The 21,320-nt window shown below is 41.9% G+C and overlaps 1 protein-coding gene and 1 pseudogene across 2 annotated transcripts in view; one reads left to right on the top strand and one right to left on the bottom strand.

Moving 5' to 3' along the window:
- Positions 1 to 8,246: 8,246 nt before the first annotated feature.
- The window catches only part of GRAMD2B (GRAM domain containing 2B), a 118,223-nt gene continuing 105,149 nt past the window's right edge, over positions 8,247 to 21,320 (bottom strand). For both annotated transcript variants that reach the window (XM_015540062.2, XM_007087807.3), the window contains exons 7-14: positions 21,175 to 21,246; positions 20,995 to 21,075; positions 18,256 to 18,367; positions 17,155 to 17,277; positions 16,210 to 16,297; positions 15,199 to 15,303; positions 11,763 to 11,856; positions 8,247 to 9,506 (exon numbers count right to left, since the gene is read on the bottom strand). In XM_015540062.2, the coding sequence (XP_015395548.1) occupies positions 9,465 to 9,506; positions 11,763 to 11,856; positions 15,199 to 15,303; positions 16,210 to 16,297; positions 17,155 to 17,277; positions 18,256 to 18,367; positions 20,995 to 21,075; positions 21,175 to 21,246 (717 nt within the window). In that variant the 3' untranslated portion in view covers positions 8,247 to 9,464. The remainder of the gene's footprint in view (positions 9,507 to 11,762; positions 11,857 to 15,198; positions 15,304 to 16,209; positions 16,298 to 17,154; positions 17,278 to 18,255; positions 18,368 to 20,994; positions 21,076 to 21,174; positions 21,247 to 21,320) is intronic.
- LOC102952271 lies at positions 13,836 to 14,676 on the top strand (annotated as a pseudogene).

Below are 21,320 nucleotides of genomic sequence, written 5' to 3'. Positions count from 1 at the left end.
TATCCTGGAGAATGTTCTATATGCACTTGCAAAGAATGGGTATTCTGTTGTGTCAGGATGGATGTTACGTATTTATCTGTTAAGTTTATCTGGTATAATATGTTGTTCACAGACACCATTTCCTTTCTGATTTTCTGCCTGGAAGATCTATCCATTGATGTAAGTAGGGTGTTAAAGTCCCTGACTATTATTGTGTTACTGTCAATGTCTCCCTTTATGTCTTTTGTTATTAGCTTTATGTATATAGGTGTTCCAATGTTGGGTCCATAGATATTTACAATTCTTATATCTTCTTGTTAAAATGATCCCTTTATATTTATGTAATGCCCTTCTTTGTCTTTTGATAGAGTGGGTTTTTTAAAAATGTGAAGCCTGATGGAGTGGGTCTCCATCTCATGAACTATGAGATCATGACCTGAGCTGATACCAAGAGTGGGACCTTTAACTGACTTAGCCACCCAGGCACTCTGATACAATGTTAGTTTAAAATCTATCTTGTCTGATATAAGTTTTGCTACCCACCCTCACTTTTTTTTTTTTTTTTTGCTTCCATTTGTATGGAATATCTTTCATCCCTGTACTTTCAGCTTGTCTGTGTCTTTAGGTCTGAAATGCATGTCTTGTAGGCAGCATATAGATGGGTCTTGTTTTTTGGTTTGTTTTTTAATCCATTTCATTGCCCTAGGCCTTTTGATTGGAGAATTTAGGCCATTTACATTTAAAGTAATTATTGATAGGTATATTGCCATTTTGATAATTGTTTTCTGGTTGCTTTTGTAGTTCTTATATATTCTTTTCTTCTCTTGCTCTCTTTTCTTGTGAGCGATCACTTTCTCTAGTGTTACACTTGGCTTTCTTTCTCTTATTCTTTTGTGTATATATTATAGGTCTTTGGTTTATGTTTACCCTGAAATTTATATATAACATCCTAAGTTAATAGCAGTCCATATTTAGTTGATGCTCACTTAAATTCAACCCCATTGTAAAAGAACTTCATTTTTATTTCCCTCCCATGTTTTATGTATGTGCTATCATATTTTACATGTTTTCATTTTGTGAGTCCCTTTAAGGAATTTTTTAGATATAATTGATTTTACTGTTTTTGTCTTTTAACAGTCATACCAGCTTTATTAGTGATTGCTCTAGTACCTTTATTAGGTGTTTATGTTGGCTTTTACCTATGACATTTTTTCCTTTCATAATTTTCTCCCAAATATGGCCTTTTCCACCTAAATACGTTCCTTTAACTTTATTTTAAGGCCATTTTAGTGGTGATGAGCTTTAACTGCTATTTTCTGGGAAACTCAATTGTTGAGGGTGATAATCTTGCAGGGTAGAGAATTCTTGGTTGTAGCATTTTTCCTTTTAGCACTTTGAATATATCATGTCACTCTCTTCTCATTCCCAGAGTTTTTTTTGCAATCATCACCTGATAGCCTTATGGGGTTTCCCTTGTACAGATCTAGTTGCTTCTCACTTTCTGCTTTTATAATTATCTTTTTATCCTTGATCTTTGACATTTTAATTATTATGTGTTGTGGTGTGAATGTCCTCGAGTTCATCTTGTTTGGAACTCTATGTGCCTCCTGAACCTGAATGACTGTTTTACTTCCTCTGGTTAGGGAAGTTTTTAGCTATGATTTCTTCAAATAAGTTTTCTGCCCCCCTTCTTTTCTCTCTCTTCTCCTTGTGGGATCCCTATAATGCAAATGTTTGTTCACTTGATATTATCAAAGATATACTGTACCTGTCCTCATTTTTGAAAAATTCTTTTTCCCTTGTGCTTTTCAGCTTGGGTACTTCCCATTACCCTGTCTTCCCTTTGCTGTTTTTGTTTTCTTTAAATCTTTATTTACTTTTGAGAGAGTGAGAGAGAGACAGAGTGAGAGCAGGGGAGGAATAGAGAGAGAGGGAGACACAGAATCGAAGCAGGCTCCAGGCTCTGAGCTGTGAGCACAGAGCCTGACGTGGGGCTCGAACCCATGAACCGTGAGATCATGACCTGAGCTGAAGTCAGACGCTCAACCGACTGAGCCACCCAGGTGCCCCAATTTGCTGATCTTTTTTTCTGTATCCTCTAATCTACTATTGATTCCCTCTGGTGTATTTTTCATTTCGGTTATTGTATTTTTCAATTCTGATTGGTGCTTTTTTGTGTTTTCTGCTTGTTGCGGCTCTCACTGAATTCATCCTCTCTCCTCTCCAGTCTGGTGAGTTTTTTAATACCATTACTTTGAACTCTTTATCATGCAGATTGGTTCTTTTTCTGAGGTTTTGTCTTATTCTTTCATTTGGAGCACATTCCTTTCTGTCTTCATTTTGTTTGACTTTGTTTCTATGAATTACGTTGAACAGCTACTTCCCTAAACTTGAAGTGATGACCTTGTGTACGGTCATCCCGTGTAGAAACTGTGTGTGCCCACTAACTTCGCTGTGATTAGTGTCAGCTGGGAGTTCTGGGACACTTTGTACTAGGGTTGCCTTGATGGCATGATTAAAGCTGAAGTGGGTGCAAACTGTGGGGTCCTGCAGCTGTCTGCTTCGAGGGCACCCTGGGAGGCTGGCTGAAGTTGCACTCAGTACAAGCCAAGGTGTCCTGGGGTGCTCCATGCCCCCTGCAAGTTGTCTGGAGCCAAAGTAGGGTGGGTCTGGAGTGTTCTGGCATTCTTTGTGCCTGTCTCACCTCAGTGAGATGGCTGGAGCTGTGGCGAGCACTGATCAGGAGGGTACCCTGCTGGGGCTGCCTTGGTGGGATGCTGGGGCTGGTGTGAGTTAGGAGCCAGGGGCTCAGTGAGGCAGCAGGCTGACTAGGGTGCCCATACTCTGCTCTTATGCACGCTATCAAGGTGGAGAAGAAACCTAAACCGTGGTGCTGACCAACCCCTCCCACCCAAAGAGCAGTCCAGCAGCCTCCCTGCTGTTTGGCAGGACTCTAGGGTGGGATCATTTATAGTTGCTTTTATAAACTATGACTTTTTTTCTATGCCCCAGGGCAGATGAATCTTTTCGGGTTCCCTCAGCACAATCCCTCCCCACCGCACTTTGCATCAAGAGCGGGCTCCCTTTGTAACTATGTCTCCATCCCTCTCGCCATCTTCTGTGTGGTTTCTTCATCTTTTGGGGTGTGGAAGCTGTTCAGTCAGCCCTTTGTTCTTTAGGTGAAGTTGGTCTATAAATTTGTGTAGACTTGGTGCGTGCATGGTGGAGGTGAGTTCAGGGTGTTCCCATATTACCGTCTTGGATTGGAAGTGCCAAGAGTTCAATCTTCTTTTACGGGATAATGTACCTATTTTATAGAATAATATATTCCGTTGTATATATCCACTACATTTTCTTTACCCATTCATCCTTCAATATGCACTTAGGTTGTTTCCATATCTTGTGTATTATAAATAGTGCTGCAATATCATTTTGAGTCCATGTTTTTTTGGCGTGTTTCTTTGGGTTAAATATTACAGAAATGGAATTGCTGGATCCTATGATAGCTCTGTTTTTAATTTTTTTTAAGTTTATTTATTGGAGAGAGAGAGAATGAGTGGGGGAAAGGCACAGAGAGAGAATCCCAAGCAGCACAGAGCCTGATGTGGGGCTCGAACTCAAAACTGTGAGATCATGACCTGAGCCAAAATCAAGAGTCAACCGCTTAACCGACTGAACCCCCCAGTTGCACCTATTTTTAAGTTTTTGAGGAACCTCCATATGTTTGCTCCAGTGGTTGCACCGATTTGCATTCCCACCACCAGTGTAAGAGGGAGCCGGTGTTTGCTATTTCTTGTCCTTTTGGTAATAGCCATTCTAATATGTGGAGGTGATACCTCATTGTGATATTGATGTGCATTTACCTAATGATTAATGATGTTGTGGATCTTTTCATGTGCCTCTTGGTCATCTGCATGTCTTTGGAAAAATGTGCTTAGTTCTTCTGCCCATTTTTTTTTTTTAAGTTGATTTATTTTGAGAGCGAGAGAGAGAGTGCACGATTGTGCACAAGCAGGGGAGGGGCAGAGAGAGAAAGGGAGAGAGAGAATCCCAAGCAGGCTCCACACTGTCAGGGCAGAGCCCAGTTTGGGGCTTGATCTTACAAACCTCAAGATCACGACCTCAGCTGAAATGAAGAGTTGGACACTTAACTGAGCCACCCAGGGGCCGCAACCAGCTAATATATTTTTAACTTTTTTTCTTTTTTTCATTCTAGAAAGGTAATGCTAAGGTTTTAAAGGGTGAGGAATATGGTAGACATTTGCTGTTATCTTGGCCACTTAACATCTGAAACCCCTTCCTAATTCAGAATTCCCCACTTTAGTATCTCGGTGGTAGAGGCTGAAAAATCCCAGATACTTGCTTTCCATTGCTTCTTTAGAGTTAATGTGCAGACATATGACTTGGGTATCATCATTCAGATGATCATACCAGACTTAGACTTAGGAGCTACTAACAAAAAATAAAACAAGTAACAGCATACCCAAAGCAAAAATAGCAACTAAATTTAGAAATGATGAGGTGCTTTCTCTCTGGAAAACTCAATGTAGTGGTTGTTGGAAAAACCACTAAAAAAGTTGCTCCTGGTACAGAACTAGGGGCATGGTTACTGGGTGAGGTGGGTGGAATGATAAGATCTGATTCCCTACTGAGAGCCACTTCCTGTTTTTAATCAACTTACCTGATTAAAAAGAGGCAGTAACTGCTCATTGTACAAACTTGAGAGAATATAGAAAAGGTCACTGTGCGTGTGCTTCTATATATACATATGTAGGTGTATACACATATATACGTAGGAAATGTTTGAGTTTCTTCATAAAATTGGGATCATACCATAGTTTTGTGCTTCCCTTTTTAATGGCATTTCTATGCCATTCTTTGACAATACAACTCTAAATAGCTATATCATTCAAATATTCTGCTATTGAATGGAATCTCTAATGTTTTGCTGTCATGATGCTTCAAAGAATGTTCCGATATCTAAATTTCAGACTAGCTCTCTGCTTATTGCTTCAGGATACATTTAGAGAGCAGATTACTAATTCCTGGATTTGTAACCTTTTTTATTTTTTTGATAAGTATACTCTTTTCTTCAAAACTTTAATTTTTTTTTTTTTTTTTTTTTGAGAGAGGGAGAGAGCACGCAGAGTGTGCACAAGCAGGGGAGGGGCAGAGAGAGAGGGAGACACAGAATTTGAAGCAGGCTCTAGGCTCTGAGCTTGTCAGCACAGAGCCTGTTGCAGGGCTCAAACCTGTGAACCATGAGATCATTACCAGAGCTGAAGTTGGACGCTTAACTGACTGAGCCACACAGGTGCCCCAGGAGGTGTACTCTTTAATCATTATCACCTATTTCACCCCTCCCCCTCCCCCCCCCCCCACCGGCCCATCTTCCCCCTGGTAACCATCAGTTTGTTCTCTGTAGTTAAGAGTCTGTTTCTTAGTTTGTCTCTTTTTTATCCCCCTTTGTTCTTTCATCTTTCCACATGAGTGAAATCCTATGGTATTTGTCTTTTTTTTTTTAACATGAAATTTACTGTCCAATTGGTTTCCATACAACACCCAGTGCTCATCCCTACAGGTGCCCTCCTCAATGCCCATCACCCACCCTCCCCTCCCTCCACCCCCCATCAACCCTCAGTTTATTCTGTTTTTAAGAGTCTGTTATGGTTTGGCTCCCTCCCTAAGTTTTTTTTCCTTCCCCTCCCCCTTGGTCTTCTGTTAAGTTTCTCAGAATCCACATAAGAGTGAAAACATGTGGTATCTGTTTTTCTCTGTATGACTTATTTCACTTAGCATCACAGTCTCCAGTTCCATCCATGTTGCTACAAAAGGCCATATTTTATTCTTTCTCATTGCCAAGTAGTATTCCATTGAGTGTATAAACCACATCTTCTTTATCCATTCATCAGTTGATGGACATTTAGGCTTTTTCCACAATTTGGCTATTGTTGAGAGTGCTGCTGTCAACATTGGGGTACAAGTGCCCCAATGCATCAGCACTCCTGTATCCCTTGGGTAAATTCCTAGCAGTGCTATTGCTGGGTCATAGGGTAGGTCTATTTTTAATGTTTTGAGGAACCTCCACACTGTTTTCCAGAGTGGCTGCACCAGTTTGCATTCCCACCAACAGTGCAAGAGGGTTCCCGTTTCTCCACATCCTCGCCAGCATCTATAGTCTCCTGACTTGTTCATTTTAGCCACTCTGGCTGGCGTGAGGTCGTATCTCAGTGTGGTTTTGATTTGTATTTTCTGGATGAGGAGCGACGTTGAGCATCTTTTCATGTGCCTGTTGGCCATCCAGATGTCTTCTTTAGAGAAGTGTCTATTCATGTTTTCTGCCCATTTCTTCACTGGATTATTTGTTTTTTGGGTGTGGAGTTTGGTGAGTTCTTTTTTTTTTTTTTAATTTTTTTATTAACATTTATTTATTTTTTGAGAGTCAGAGAGAGACAGAGCATGAGCAGGGGAGGTACAGAGAGAGGGAGACACAGAATTGGAAGCAGGCTCCAGGCTCTGAGCTGTCAGCACAGAGCCAGATGCGGGGCTTGAACCCACAAACCGTGAGATCACGACCTGAGCCGAAGTCAGTCGCCCAACCGACTGAGCCACCCAGGGGCCCCTTGGTGAGTTCTTTATATCTGACTTATTTCACTCAGATTATACTCTGTAGCTCCACCCATGTCTTTGCAAATGACAAGATTTCATTTTATGACTAAATAATATTCTATTGTGTATATATAGCCTCCATCCATCTATCAATGGACACTTGGGCTGCTTCCATAATTTGGCTCTTGTAAATAATGCTGCTATAAACAGGGGTGCGTGTATTCCTTTGAATTAGTGTTTCTGTATTTTGGGAGAGAATACCTAGTAGTGTGATTCCTGGATTGTAGGCTAGTTGTATTTTTAACTTCTTAAGGAACCTCTTAACGTTTTCCAGAACGGCTGCATCAGTTTGCGTTCCTATAATCAGTGCACAAGGGTTCCTCTTTCTCCCCATCCTTGCCAACATTTGTTCCCTATGTGTTTGATTTTAGCCATTCTGACAGATGTGAGGTGTTTTCTAAAGAACTTTTTAAAGTTTATTTTTGAGAGACAGAGAGAGAGAGAGAGAGAGAGAGAGAGAGAGAAAGACAGAATGAGCAGGGGAGGGGCAGAGAGAGAGGGAGAGAGAGAATCCCAAGCTGACAGCACAGAGCTCCATGCGCAGCTCGAACTGTGACATCATGACTTGAGTCGAAATCAAGAGTCGAACATGGTTAATGGACTGAGCCACCCAGGTGCCCTGTGAGGTATTTTCTTATTGTGGTTTTGATCTTTTTCCCTGGTGAGTCATGTTGAGCATCTTTTCATGTGTCTGTTGGCCACCTGTAGGTCTTCTCTGGAGAAACACCTGTTCATGTCTTCTGCCCATTTTTCAACTGGATTATTAGTTTTTTGGGTGTTGAGTTGTAGCAGTCCTGTATACATCTTGGATACGCTTTATCATTTAGGTCATTTGCAAATATCTTTTCCCATTCAATAGGGTGCTTTTTTAGTTTTGATGGTTTGCTTCACTGTGAAAGTTGAACCTTTTAAGGGCTTTTCATATCCATAAAATTTCTCTGTATAGTTGGCTTACTCATTCTTGAATCCCTAGTGGGTTTTCATTGTAAACTATTTTTTTTTTTTAAGATTTTATTTTTGTGTAATCTCTACACCCAACGTGGGGCTCAAAGCCACAACCCTCAGATCCAGAGTCACGTGCTTTACCGACTGAGCCGGCCAGGCACCCCTTGACTATAAACTATGGACCTAGAACTTTTATATGACTGGAATGTCAGACATGAGAACACTGCTGAAAATAACGACTATGGTACTTGGTCTGAGACTGTACTACTTGCCTGACACGGTGATGTGCTGTAGAAACAATCATCACATTGAATCCTCACAGTGACACACGTTTTGTTGGTAGTTTTGGTCACATAAATAAAATGGGGGGAAATGGCCAAAAAGCTTGAGGTCACACAACTCATAAAACGTGGACCCAGACATCAGGCATTATTTTCCTGATTTCATCTTCTTCCCCCCGTATCATTGCAACCCCAGAATGTAAATCCTTTTTGAGTTGTGGACTGAAGGCTTGGGAGGCAAGAAGTACCAGTGAGTTGGAAGCAGTAAAGAAGAGGGGAGAAGCAGTTCAAAAAAAAAAAAACAAACAAAAGCATATTGTCTTATGCTTATGTTACGTTATGCTTATGCTTATGTTACAAGAGTTTACGAAGTGACAGAACACAGTGTTATTAGCAGGGCAGTTTAACCAACGAGTTTTTATTAAAAGCCGGGGTGCACCAGGCACAGTTGTACGGGAGGCTAACAAATCCAAATGTTGTAACTAATTCATTTATTAGCTTATCTGATCAAACAAAATACATTTCATAGAAATGATTATAAAACGCATTGCCGATAGAAACAGAGTATCATTTATATTACAGATCTTATGGTACCTAAATAATTATTAATAAAAACCAGCCAACTCATATGGGAAACAGAAGTTAGTAAACCGCCAGTTACTTCTTTATTTTCGTCAGCAAGAGGGAGAAGCATGCACTTGTCATGCTCAAATGGGCTTCAGCGTTCACTATGGACATCCTGTTTCAAAAGTAACATAGTTCACCTGTCCATTTAAAAGTTCAGTGTTTTTCATCCAGTATCAAAGCACTATGGTACTTTTTGGTTTAAAGATTAGTTTTGGTTGCAGAGTACGCTTAATTTACTACTTGAGTCGCATGTGTCACAGTTTCTGGATCTGGGGTGGGTGCTGACCAGTCCAGTTAAGTGTTAGTTGAACAAAACACAACACTCGTGGGATAGTTTAATCTGCTCTGTGATATTCTTGCCAGTACTCTATTGAGAAGATATACAGGTGATTTAAAGCAGAACAGAACAGCAGAAGGGGGGAAAAGAAAAACATGTTGGTGTTGCTTGAGGCGAGTCTGTCTGTTAGAGCTATTTCTTGCTGTTTTGGAGAGTTCTGGCTAATTCTTGTAAGGATTGTATCAAGTTTATTGGCACGTGATCTATTCCTTACTTTGAAGGTTGGTTCAGAGGGGTGTACAGGAGAGAAAAGGGGCAGGGAAAGGACTGAAAAGGCATGGAGTGGAGTGTGTTTGCTGACAGTCAAGTTAACTGTGGAACCACAATCATCCGAGAGGGTGTCCACCAAGGCCCTTCCTGAGACCTCCAGAGATGGGTCTGTTTTCTTGAGGAAGCAGCACTGAAAACTTCCTCAGACAGGGTCCATGTTTATTGCACAGGAACCACAATTATTTCTGTTCCCCCCTTTCCTGAGCTGGAGACCTCCAAGTGCACACATGGCTAGGGATGCCCATCAGCTCGCTCCTCTGGCCAGCAGGGAGCGCTCCACCACAATGACTGGGGGAACGAACACTTTCTTCAAAGGGAAGCACGAGGTATCATGTTGGCCCGAACAATGTGGTCTGTCAGTCACCATTCTCAAGCAGCTTCTGTAGGTTGTTTTGTATCTTAAAATAGTAAGAGAGAAGTTCCTGTTATTAAAGAGAATGGAGGGGCGCCTGGGTGGCTCAGTTGGCTAAGCATCTGACTTCGGCTCAGGTCATGATCTCACGGTTCTTGGGTTCAGGCCCCACGTCGGGCTCTGTGCTGACAGCTCAGAGCCTGGAGCCTGCTTCAGACTTCGTGTCTCCCTCTCTCTCTCTGCCCCTCCCCCACTCATTCTCTCTCTTTCAAAAATAAACATAAAATAAAACCCAGAATGGAATATATCAAGGGCCTATCTGCCATGGCGTACATAATTCTGAGAGGAATCGATTCTACCTGGAATAAAAAGCTACCCATGGGTTCAATTTAAATCAGGCAAATGCTTTTAAGTGGAATAAAACTCTGTTGATAATCCACTTTGAAGTGAAAAAGTGCTAAAAAAAGAAAGAATGGCACTACAATAAAATGTCAGGAAAGACCAAGACAAGTCTGATGGAAGAAAAAGAACAAAAGCACAGGACACACCAAGTGTGACCTAAATGCAGAGTGAGTGGGAAACTGATCCTTAAAGAGCCTGTGTATCATGTGGTGTCTGATTCAAATCATCAATGTTTAATACTCCTACCGGATATTACACATTTCCCAGATGACTGAATGCCACAGATGAAGGGTCCATGACATGTCTTTGGATCTCGAGACTACAGTTCAGTGTTGGGCATTAAAAATGTGCTTGGTAGAGGTCTAGTGAGTAAGCGAACTTGGAAGATTTCTGAGCAAGGAATTCTCAACGAGCAACAGTGTGATGGCAGTGGGGAACCCCATGGGACGAAAGGAAGAGGATATGTGTATGTTTTTGTGGAACAGTCTGCGATGTCCTGTAGGCAAAGAGGGAAGGATCTAGAATGCGTGTGCCCCGAACTCGATGTGTGCTCACCTTAACCACACAGAGAAAATTTCACGTATGATGTGGAGACACCATGAAACAAGACCAGCTACACAGACAGGAAGTAGCAGAGGACGGATAAGAACACGGGTCTGTCTCTTCACTGCTCCATCACTAATGCCATCGGCAGCACTAAGAAGGTACGTATTGGTGCACCTGTGTGGCTCCATCGGTTAAGGATCCAACTCTGGCTCCGGTCATGATCTCACAGCTCGTGAGTTCGAGCCCCACATCGGGCTCTGTGCTGACAGCTCAGAGCTGGAGCCTGCTTCAGATTCTCTGTCTCCCCCTCTCTCTGCCCCTCCCTTTCTCGTGCTCAGTCTCTCTCTCTCTCTCTCTCAAAAATAAATATTAAAAAAATATATATTTATTTCATTACCGATGAAAGGCATTGCCTTCATTCTCTCATTCCTACTCCCTATCTTTCCTACCTACCCCGCAGGACCCAAGATAAACAGAAAAGCAAGAGTGGGAAGGTAGAAAAAGAAATGAAACAAAGGGGTTATGACCAAAATATATAAAACACACCTACAAAGAAACTCAAACCAGGGGGATAGCTGCTATTTCACCGCCAGGCTGTGCTGCATTGCTCTAGCAGAAGCCATGCATGAGACATGGCCACTGGTCTGCCTGTTGTGGACAGGCTCTCCTGTTTCTGTGTCCCTTCTTACAGCATGTGGTGCCCTAGCCAGGCCTGGCACAAGAAGGGGGCAGCGGGATTTGGTGTGCGCTTCTGGTCCAAGAATACCACTGAATGCCAGAGCGAACAAACCAGAGAATTCACACCGTCCCATCCTCTAGGTCAGCATGGAAGCCAAACACTTGTAAGCATTTCATCACAAAACCAAAAAACTACCTCCGCTTCTCAGCAACTAATGTTTTATTGATTTACTCTCGAAAGTTAATTTATTTTGAGAGAGGGTGAGCAGGGGGCGGGCAGAGAGAGAGAGAGAGGGAAACAGAGAATCCCAAGTAGGCTCTGCACTGTCAGCGCACAGCCCGACATGGGGCTTGAACCCATGAACCGTGAGATCATGACCTGAGCCAAAACCAAGGGTCGGACACTTAATGGGTTGGGCCACCCAGGCACCCCTAGGATGAAATATTTCTAGGGAGGAAAAGCAAAAGATAGACCAACAGGGAAAATGAGATTGAGACCTAGGTCTTTGTGGAAGTAAAAAATATTCTTTCACACGTACCGCGCAGTCCCCTGGCTGGGTTTGGCCATTTAGGCTGCTTGCTGCACCCCGGAAGTGTTTTAAGTGCGTCGCCCCTGCTCTGTGGGCATCAACAGTCACCACCGCTACCACCCCAACACAGGAAATAAATGAGTCACCTTTTCTAATTTCATTATGTTAGCTGTAAGCTCTTGGCAGAGGACCTCCACGTTTAATTGGACTTGTGACCCCAGGCCGGATGGTGCTGTCTGTCTGCAAGAACAAAAAGAAAAACGCTGTGGGCAGGCAGGGGTGGCAAGGGAAGAAGTGGAGTGAACACAAATTTATTTGAACAGAAAATTAGGTTACAGTAGTAGACAGTGAGCCTTTAACTTGTGAAGATTACTGCAGGGCCTTTCTGATGTTAAGTCCAGACTGAGTGTTGAGGGGACTGTATCTTAAAAGCTCAGCTGGAAGTCTCTTAAGCTGTTTTTGTTGAGGTGGCTGTGTTGTGCCTTGGCTTCCAGACAAAAATCAGGCAATTCTGCTCAAGCACATGGCTTCTAAGACCTCTTTTGTTAACCTCTAATGTCCTCTCCATCCCCACTACTGCAGAGATTTGCAAGAATTATTGCTCTCCTCAGTCACAGGCATTTTTTTTTTTTTTTTTTTTTACGGGAGGAGGAGCCATTTACACTAGAACTTGCAGAATGTTTAGGAATGTCCTTAATCAAATTGATTGCTTTTGAAGCGTGAGACTTTAGCAGTTCTGTTTTTGAGACTTGCCGTGCCAAGGTAACCCCTGTGGTCTTGTAACAGATGGAGTCAGTGTTTACCATTTGAACTGTTTATGGCATGGGCTCTTCTCTTCCCCAGGGTCCACTGGGGTCATCTGCCAGCTAAAACTGTAGGAAATTAAGAGATATGTACATTATCCTGGAGATGTATGTACATTATGCTCTAAAGGCGTTTATTGGATTTTTACATTAAGGTTTAGAACAGGGGTCTAGAACTTCTCTGTGTTTCTTGATTGTAATTTATTTTTAGATATTAAGTTTTTAGATGGCAATGATGCGTCTATTTTACACAGGATCAGTTTTTCACATGGTAAATTTCAGATGGTGATTTACTTGGTAAATTATGATCATGTAAATATTAACAGAGCCATCAGATGTTTCTGTGTTTACTAGTACTAAAACAGTTTTTTCTTTACCCTTGATCCCTACCATCAAAATCTTATATCTCAAAAAAGGAGGCTGAATTGGAATGTTTCAGTGTTTAGATGAGGGAACTGCGATCCAGAAGACTGACCCATCGACATGAAATTCTGACAGTGTACAGGCTATTAATATACTAGTGAAGCTGGTAAAAGGAATGGATTCTGGTACAACTAAAGAATCCAAGTACAAATAGGGACTTAGCTATCGGGCAGCGTGGCTGGAGCACCTTGGAGTAAGAAAGATACGGGGGAAGCTCAGGTCCTGTAAAAGTACTTTATGAACAAATTTTTCCCGTCATGGGTATTCCTGGTCTCATGTCATAAATAATCATTGTGATTTTTCCTGTGATTATTTTTCAGATTATACTTCTTCCTGAGTTGATTATTTAAATAGTGGAATGAAATATTCCATTTGCCCTTGTTAGTGGCATTTCCCCCTCATCATCACCAAGTTAGTGAAATGATAATAGGACATGAGGTAACACTTTCCTAAAAAAACAAACAAACAAAAAAACAACTTTGTATATGATAGTGAACTAGGAAGTAACACTAGATTTTTGCAGACGAAGTATGTTAACTATTTGAGTAAGGGTATGCACTATTCCAGACTATTCTTTAGGTTCTGCATTACTGGTTTAAATATATATATTTACTTATTTATTCTTTAGGTTCTGCATTACCTGTTTAAATATATATATAACCAGTAATGCAGAACCTAAAGAATATATATATATATATATATATATATATATATATATATACATACACACACACACACATGTCCAAAAGAATCTATACGCCAGCGTCTGTGTAAACTACTACTAAGACTTTAGGTAGCTGTTTGAGCACAAAGTTGTTTGTACCCAGAATGGTATAGCATAATAGTCCTCCAGTTATAGACCCAGGCTGGCACCATCAGCATCAGCTGGGAATTGACAGAAATGCAAGTTCTCAGGCTCTCATATCTAGTGCCTCAGAAACTCTGGAGACGGGCCCTGACATCTGTTGTAACAAGCCATCCAGATGATTCTGAAGCACAGTCAAAATAGCCTGACCCAGGTCCTAGGCTGTACCTCACAACCAAGCCCTGGGTGGGCTGGCAAGCCCATCCTCTGTGTAGTCATACAGACTTGCATTTGAATCCTGATTTTACTACAAACTGTAAAACAAACTGTAAGACACAGTAGAGTCTCTAGCGCATGGTACAAACTCTGTAAATGAGTGTCTCTACTTCCAGAACTTGGGCTAAAAGTCTGCTTTCTAATATAGAGCAGTTTACTTTTGTAGGTAATGCATCAAAATCCTTACATGAATGGATGTAAAGGAAAGAGCTCTAGGCCTCAATAGGTTTAATTAGGTCAGGCCTGTCAAAAATGACTGATGGGGATATACCATCTTCATGGTAGTGGCCGCGATGTCTGTGGTTGAGTCACTGACATGCACCTCTTTGTCCATGCCCAGGAGCTACACCCCCCTTGAGGTGAGGGCTAGGAGACGGTCGCCCAAATCCAGCCTCACGTAGGCTGGCTAGAGGGCATCGCTCCAGAAGATCAAGTTGTGCCCTGGCAGGCACGCCCCTAGAGGATGAGGTACCCTGGGTCAGTATGGAGAAGAGGCTCTGACCACCTTGGAAGTAGCTGGCCACATGCTTGGAGATAAAGTCCATGGTTCCCGGACCCATGCTGGGAAAGTAAGAGGGCACACTCCCAGGTTGGCCAAAGAGGAGAAAAAGAGGACAGGCCAAGCCAAGTGGTGAATGCAGTATACAACAGGCACTTTGTCAACGTTGTGCCCACCTTTGGCAAGAAGAAGGGCCCCAATGCCAGTTCTTAAGTCCACTGTAGTCCTGGCTTTCCCCAATAAGGCCAGTTAGTCCAGTCAAAAAAACAAAACAAAAAACCCCCAAAAAACATTGTGAAGGAAAATCTTCACAGATGCATTCGGCTAATTACTAGTCACCGGGATCTTCATAGTGGTCAAAAGTTTCATAACTATAGGGGTTCATATAAAGAATTAACAGATGAAAAATGAGCTGAGGTACTTGAATTGCTTCTTTCCTATCAATGTCTTCACCCACTGCCATTTTACTAAGGTAAGTTTTGCTGGTATGGGTTAATCAACAGGCCAAGGTCACAAGTGAGTCTTAGGATAATAGAGCAAGATAATGTAAAATCAGGCTTGTTTCTTGCCTTATCAACCTAAGAATGGTTCAGAGGCACAGCATTCATTTTGGGGACTCTCCCACCCAAGTCTTTGCTTCCCACATACACCTGTCACAAAATGTAGCATACAGAATGTACACTTAATTCGTGTTTGCTAAGGATGGTAAACGCCAGTCAAACATTATGCTATTCTCAAGAGCAAGCAGATGATAGCACCAGAGGGAATTGTCTTACTCATTATGATGAATGTCCACAGTGGAGGTTAGTGACCCCAGCCTCTCCTCCAGAGTATTAATTCTGTATCTCATGTAGAAGGTCGAGATGATTAGTGCACAGACACTGGAAAGGGATCAAAGAGAAATTCTCAATAGGTTAATGAACTGATGTCCATAAAACAATCAACTCAGAGCCAGTGTTGGACATTTGAGGCAAGATATTCTCCAAAATGAACTTGCCCAAGAGACTTGAAAAAGGTCTTTTTTCCAACAGGCTGATACTGGTCAGAAAACTTGAGAGCTAGAAAGAGATTTAAAATTTTCCGGCCCAGCTTCCTCAATTGACAAACAATGGCCATCCTACTAGGATCTCTCAAGGCCATGCCCAAGGTGGATTACCAAGCCCATGGTCCTACTCCCAGTGCTGTGGCCCTCACCAGAAGGGCCTGGCAATGAGTGCCTAGTCTTGTTATCTGGTGACTCATAAATTCCCTTCTTTATCTGGAAACCAAACTGGGCACATCCTCCTTGGTTGTCAAGAACAGCCTAGAACTAGGTCAGGCTATTTTCAGAAAAACAACTGATTACAAACTGGAAGCTGAGGGGGAATTTTTAAAAGTCAATGCCTGAGTTTTCGTTGAAGGGGATGATGGTATTTTAAAGCTGTTTTGGCTTCTATCCAGAGGACATGGGATAGATGGGAAAATAAACACTAAGGCCAACGATGCTTCATAATTCACAGAACAATTTTCTAACAAATGGCATCCACTCAGAATTTAGTTCTCTGCTGGATCTGGCACATTTTGGTTTTCCTTCCTCCCTTCTATTTATTGAAATAAGGAGATGAATATGAAAATGTAACCTAAGCCTAAGGGGGGAAAATGTTGGAAGAAGACACAAAAATTGTCAAAGAAAAGCTCTGGATCACATTAGAGACAACTGAGATTTATAAAGGTTCTTGCAACCATGAAATTATTTTTTTTAGAGAGCGGAATCATTTTCTTAAGTCATTCCTAATTCATCTACTTACACGATTGCGTAAAAAATAAGAATGTGGTGGAGAGTCGTACATGTCTGAGGCTTTACTTTGTGTAAGATTCCAATGGTTTCTGACTGACCTGTTGGGAAGAAAAAAAGGGAACAGTTTTAAAACTACAACACACCTCCTTCATCCAGCAAAATCCCTATGGGGAAGGGATAGTTGAAAGAGATAATTATTCCTGGGTAACAGAAATAGGAGAAAACATGAAGTAAAGCCTTCCAGGTATCTTTTGAATTTTTTTTTAATTTTTATTTTTTTAAATGCTTACTTTTGAGAGAGAGAGAGAGAGAGACAGACACGAGCGGGGGAGGGGCAGAGAGAGAGAGAGAGTGGGGACAGAGGATCCCAATTAGGTTCCATGCTGACAACACAGAGCCGGATGTGGGGCTCACATTCACCAACCGTGAGATCATGACCTGAGCCAGAGTCGAATGCTTAACCAACTGAGCCACCCAGGGGCCCCTTTCCAGGTGTCCTTTTAACCAGTAGTTCTAACTCCTTCCAACTTGTTTCATCCAGTATATACTTACTGAGAGCCTTCTCTGTGTCAAACACTACACTGGAGTGAATGGCAAACAAAACAGACACCATCCTTGCCCTCATACCAGTATAATTGGTAACCAGTTAGGAGAATAATTAGTAAATAAAAAATAATCCAGTAATCTGAGTTTTACCAGCCATTTTGGAATCATAATCTCCAAGTATTCACAATAACACTTGGCCATTTACCTTTGTATCCTCCATAGTAAGACACAGAACTGGGTACTGTTTGTTGAGTGAATAAATGAATTAATATGCAAAGGAAATAGATGTTCAGTAGGAAGGGGAGGAGGGAATATGAAAGGCAGTCGTAAAGTGAAATATGAGGGCCCTTTAAAAGTTCCAGGTAGATGTCTGTCACTATCCCATTTACCCAAGACATTGACTCCTTACCATGTGTAGGGAGACTCTTGGCTTTTCCTTCAGGCACTCTATTCACATGGGCATCTGCCCGAGTTGGTTTTGTTTCTCCCTTGGAGACATTCAGAACTGTCTGGGATTCTGTCACATGGAAATCTATCAAACCAAAATGGAGCTGGCTGAGTTTTCTTCCCAATGCATTTAAAAAACACAGGAGCAACCACAAAGCAAATCAGTCTCACAACATGTGGAATGGCCAAGAATATAAATTGATCTTCTCACAAGTTGGTTCAGTGGTTAGGTATTGAAATCCAATACTTAAGCAAGTAAGAAAATGATATAAAGACAGTCTGTCCTTAGCCCAGTGACTCATGGGGACCATTCAGCTCTAACAGTGAATAGTATTACTGAGATAAGAAAACATTCTATGTTTTTCTCTTTCAACCACCCTCATATTATGTCGATTTAAGAGATATTTATTGGGGTGCCTGGGTGGCTCAGTTGGCTGAGCGTCCGACTTCAGCTCAGGTAATGCTCTCACACTCTTTGAGTTTGAGCCCCACGTCGGGCTCTGTGCTGACAGCTCAGAGCCTGGAGCCTGCTTCAGATACTGTGTCTCCCCCTCTCTCTGTCCGTCCCCTGCTCATGCTCTGTTTCTGTCTCAAAAATAAATTAAAAAAAAAACAACAAAAAAAAAAAATTAAAAAAAGAGACATTTATTGTGTATAAAGAGAAATGGATTTTTACCATGTAGACCATTCTTTTCCCCTAAAACTTTCGGACTACCCTTTCTCCAAAGTCCCTTGTCAATTTTTTTTTTTTTTTCTAAAAGTTTACTTATTTTTGAGAGGAAGGGCAGAGAGGGAAAGAATCCGAAGCAGGCTCCGCCCTGATAGCTCAGAGCCTGACATAGGGCTCAAACCCACGAACCGTGAGATCATGACCTGGTCCTAAATCAAGAGTTGGTCACTTAACTGACTGAGCCACCCAGGCACACCTTTCTCCATTGTTAATTAGTCCCTTCTTAATTGGTGATTAATTGACAAGGTGTTGATTTCTGTTGGTTTTGTCTTTGTTTTTAAGGGTGACATGAGGATGTTTTGTGGAGCATGACATTTTAGAAATTTCTCGGACCTCGAGAGTTCTCGGATTCAGGAGTCTGGGAACCAGAACTGCTGTATCCTTCCATGTCTTGCCTTCTTTGTCGAACTACTCCATCCAGATCTGAGAATTCATCGTTGAAATCCTGAAGGGAAACAAGGCAGTGTACAAAATCCAATTCCCCTCATTACACAGGTAGGCCTCTGGAACCCCCAAGCCTTTCCACTTAGGCCTAACCTATAAAATACTGAAAAGAAGGGAAGATTACCCCATACCACTGGGATTTCCCCCAACAGGGCAGAGGATCTGGTTACTGAAACACATTTTTTCTGGGGAGTTAGAATCCTGTCAACAGTGGCCAACTTGTTTCAAACAACAAATGTCTAGGGGGAAAAAAAAAAGAGCTGAACTAATGATTGAAAAGCTTCCAGGATAAAACTGGAGAAGTCTCTTTAGCATGTTGTAATGAGAAAAAGTGATTGACATGGACATATATACGAGAAAAAATAAGATGTCAAGTTTTCTAAAATACACGTGTTAAATGCAAAGGTACTCGTTAAAACACAGTTTAAAAAAGGTATGGAAAACAAAATGGAAAAGGGCTTTAACAAGTTACACACTGAAAGGAAAGGTTTGGCTATTTTTCTTCCCTCTCTGACTCCCTTAAAACCCAGTCAGTGCTATTACTGTTGAATTCCAGAGGAATGATGGAGGGGTAAGGAGTAGGGAAAAAGCAGGGATGTTTTAGTTTGTATTTCATTTTCCCCCACAAGTGCTTCAGAACTGGAGTCACAACAGGTGTCACTAAAATGTCCTGGGGAAGGTCCTGTTAGGCTGAGCTTTTCACGATTTAGGTCGCTGCCAAACGAAGAGACTTATCTGGTAAGCAAATGACCACGCTTTCAGCTGATACTAGCTATCTTTTGATCGTTTCAATAACTCATTTCCATTTCAGGCACGAATTTCTAGGAGACAGAAAGTTGAAAAATTCAAGTCTCTTGGGTGTAACAATTAGTAATTGAATGCCTATCATCTATCAGACAGTAGGCTCAGCTCCTTGCATAGACGACTGCACTTGATCTGCACAGCCACATTGTGAGGTTGGCATTTTACTGGATGAAGAAACTGAGCCACAGCAGTTCAAGAGCTTGTCTGATGGCATAACTCAGCTGGGTGGAGCCCAGATTTGAAACCAACTTTGTTGGTTCCAAATCATATTGTGTTTCATTTTCTTTTGTCTTGCTCTCCCCTACTTTCTTTCAAGGTGTGTTGTTTTTTTTTTAAACTGAGATACAATTCATGTAATATAAAAGACATCATTGAAAGCATACAATTTAGTGGTGTTTAGCACAATCACAATGTCATGCCGCCATCACCTCTGTCTTATTTCAGAACATTTCCATCACCCCCAAAGTGAAACCCTTTACCTATTAGCAGTCACCCTAATTTCTCTGTCTTCCCCCATCCCTTGGCAACCACTAATCCACTTTCTCTACCTATCAATTTGTCATGTAAATGGAACCATCTAGTATGTGGCCTTTTGTGTCTGGCTTCTTTGACTTAGCATCATGTTTTCGAAGTTCCTCCATGTCGTATCTATAGTTCTCCTTCCTTTTCAGGGTCAAATAATATTCTCTTGTATGGACATATGACATTTGACTTATGCATTCAGAAGATGATGGACATCAGGATTGTTTCTATTTTTTTGGCTATTATGAACAAAGCAGCTGTGAACATTGTTATACAACTTTTTATGTGGACAGGTTTGCAATCCCTGGACTTTTTCACAGCTCTTAAAAAAAAGATTCGTAGATGTTAAAACCATGGGCTCATACCATTACACCAAAGGTATTTCAACATGTAACATTGCTTTGTTTGGGAATAATGACTTGAATAAATACGGCTAGAACTCGCTTGAGCCAACATGATGCCACCATAGGTAGAAAACGTGTACAAATGGGGGAGAGCTACTTTCCACTGGAGATTTACTGTACTGTCAACGGAATCTGAAGGAATCAAAAAATCTCTTGGGCACTATAGAGTGCTTCTTTTATAATTATTTCTGGATGTTCCTCATCTTTTCTACTAAGCTAGAAAGTCTTGGAAGGCAAGAACTAGTTTTGGGTTTTCTTGGTGTCCTTATAGCCTTACACTAGCACAGTGCCTTGAACAGAGAAGACAATCAGTGATTTGTGGGGATGGACCATGCCCCTCCCCCAACTATTGGTGAATCCCTCTAAAACAACACTGACAAGCAAACGGAGCAAGATTTTCGGATCACCTCCACGGACCACCCACTCGCCCAGACAGCCACTGTCCTGTGTCTTTAAAAAAATTTTTTTTATACTTTATTTTTGACAGAGAGAGAGAGACAGAGCACAAGTGTGGGAGGGACAGAGAGAGAGAGAGAGAAGGGAGACACAGAATCTGAAGGAGGCTCCAGGCTCTGAGCTGTCAGCACAGAGCTCCCCGTGGGGCTCGAACTCACAAACCGTGAGATTATGACCTGAGCCCAAGTTGGATGCTTAACCGAGTGAGCCACCGCAGGGGCCCCTATACTGCTTCTTTTCTTTGGTAGGACAGCTCTTTGATTACTTGGAAAAAGTTGATGGCCTTCTATGGCCCCCCACTGTTATTGAGGACAGAAACACCCTGTGTCTTCAATTTTACCTCAGATATTAAGGTCCCCTGGTCATGGTATCAGGAGAAGTGTAACTGTGGGACGCATCATCCCCTTTCTTTCGCACTGAGCTAGTTATGTAGGCAACTCACCAGAGGCAGAGATGAAGGGCGGTCTGCCCGGAAACTGTTCTCAAGAGAAGACGGGTTGGGACTGTTCCCAACACTTGTATTCTGAAATTAGTGAAACAAAAAGGAAAACCAGATCAACTACGAAACCACGGGAAATCCAGAAGAGAGACAGCAGGTGAGGCTCGGGGATGTTGTACTCACTTCTAAGTGTCCACACACAGATTTTAGTAGTTTGTAAGTGGAATCTCTGGAGAGTAAGGAGACAAATATGTACTGCAAAACAAAACAGAGTGATTACGGAACAGATAGTGCCTGACCAGAAGTCAGAGTTCAGAGTGCAGAACTTT

Source organism: Panthera tigris, chromosome A1 (genome assembly GCF_018350195.1).
Source record: "Panthera tigris isolate Pti1 chromosome A1, P.tigris_Pti1_mat1.1, whole genome shotgun sequence".
Classification (NCBI taxonomy): Eukaryota; Metazoa; Chordata; class Mammalia; order Carnivora; family Felidae; genus Panthera; species Panthera tigris.
The sequence above is the reverse complement of the archived record's forward strand: the minus strand, read 5'-3'. Positions and strand labels throughout refer to the sequence as shown.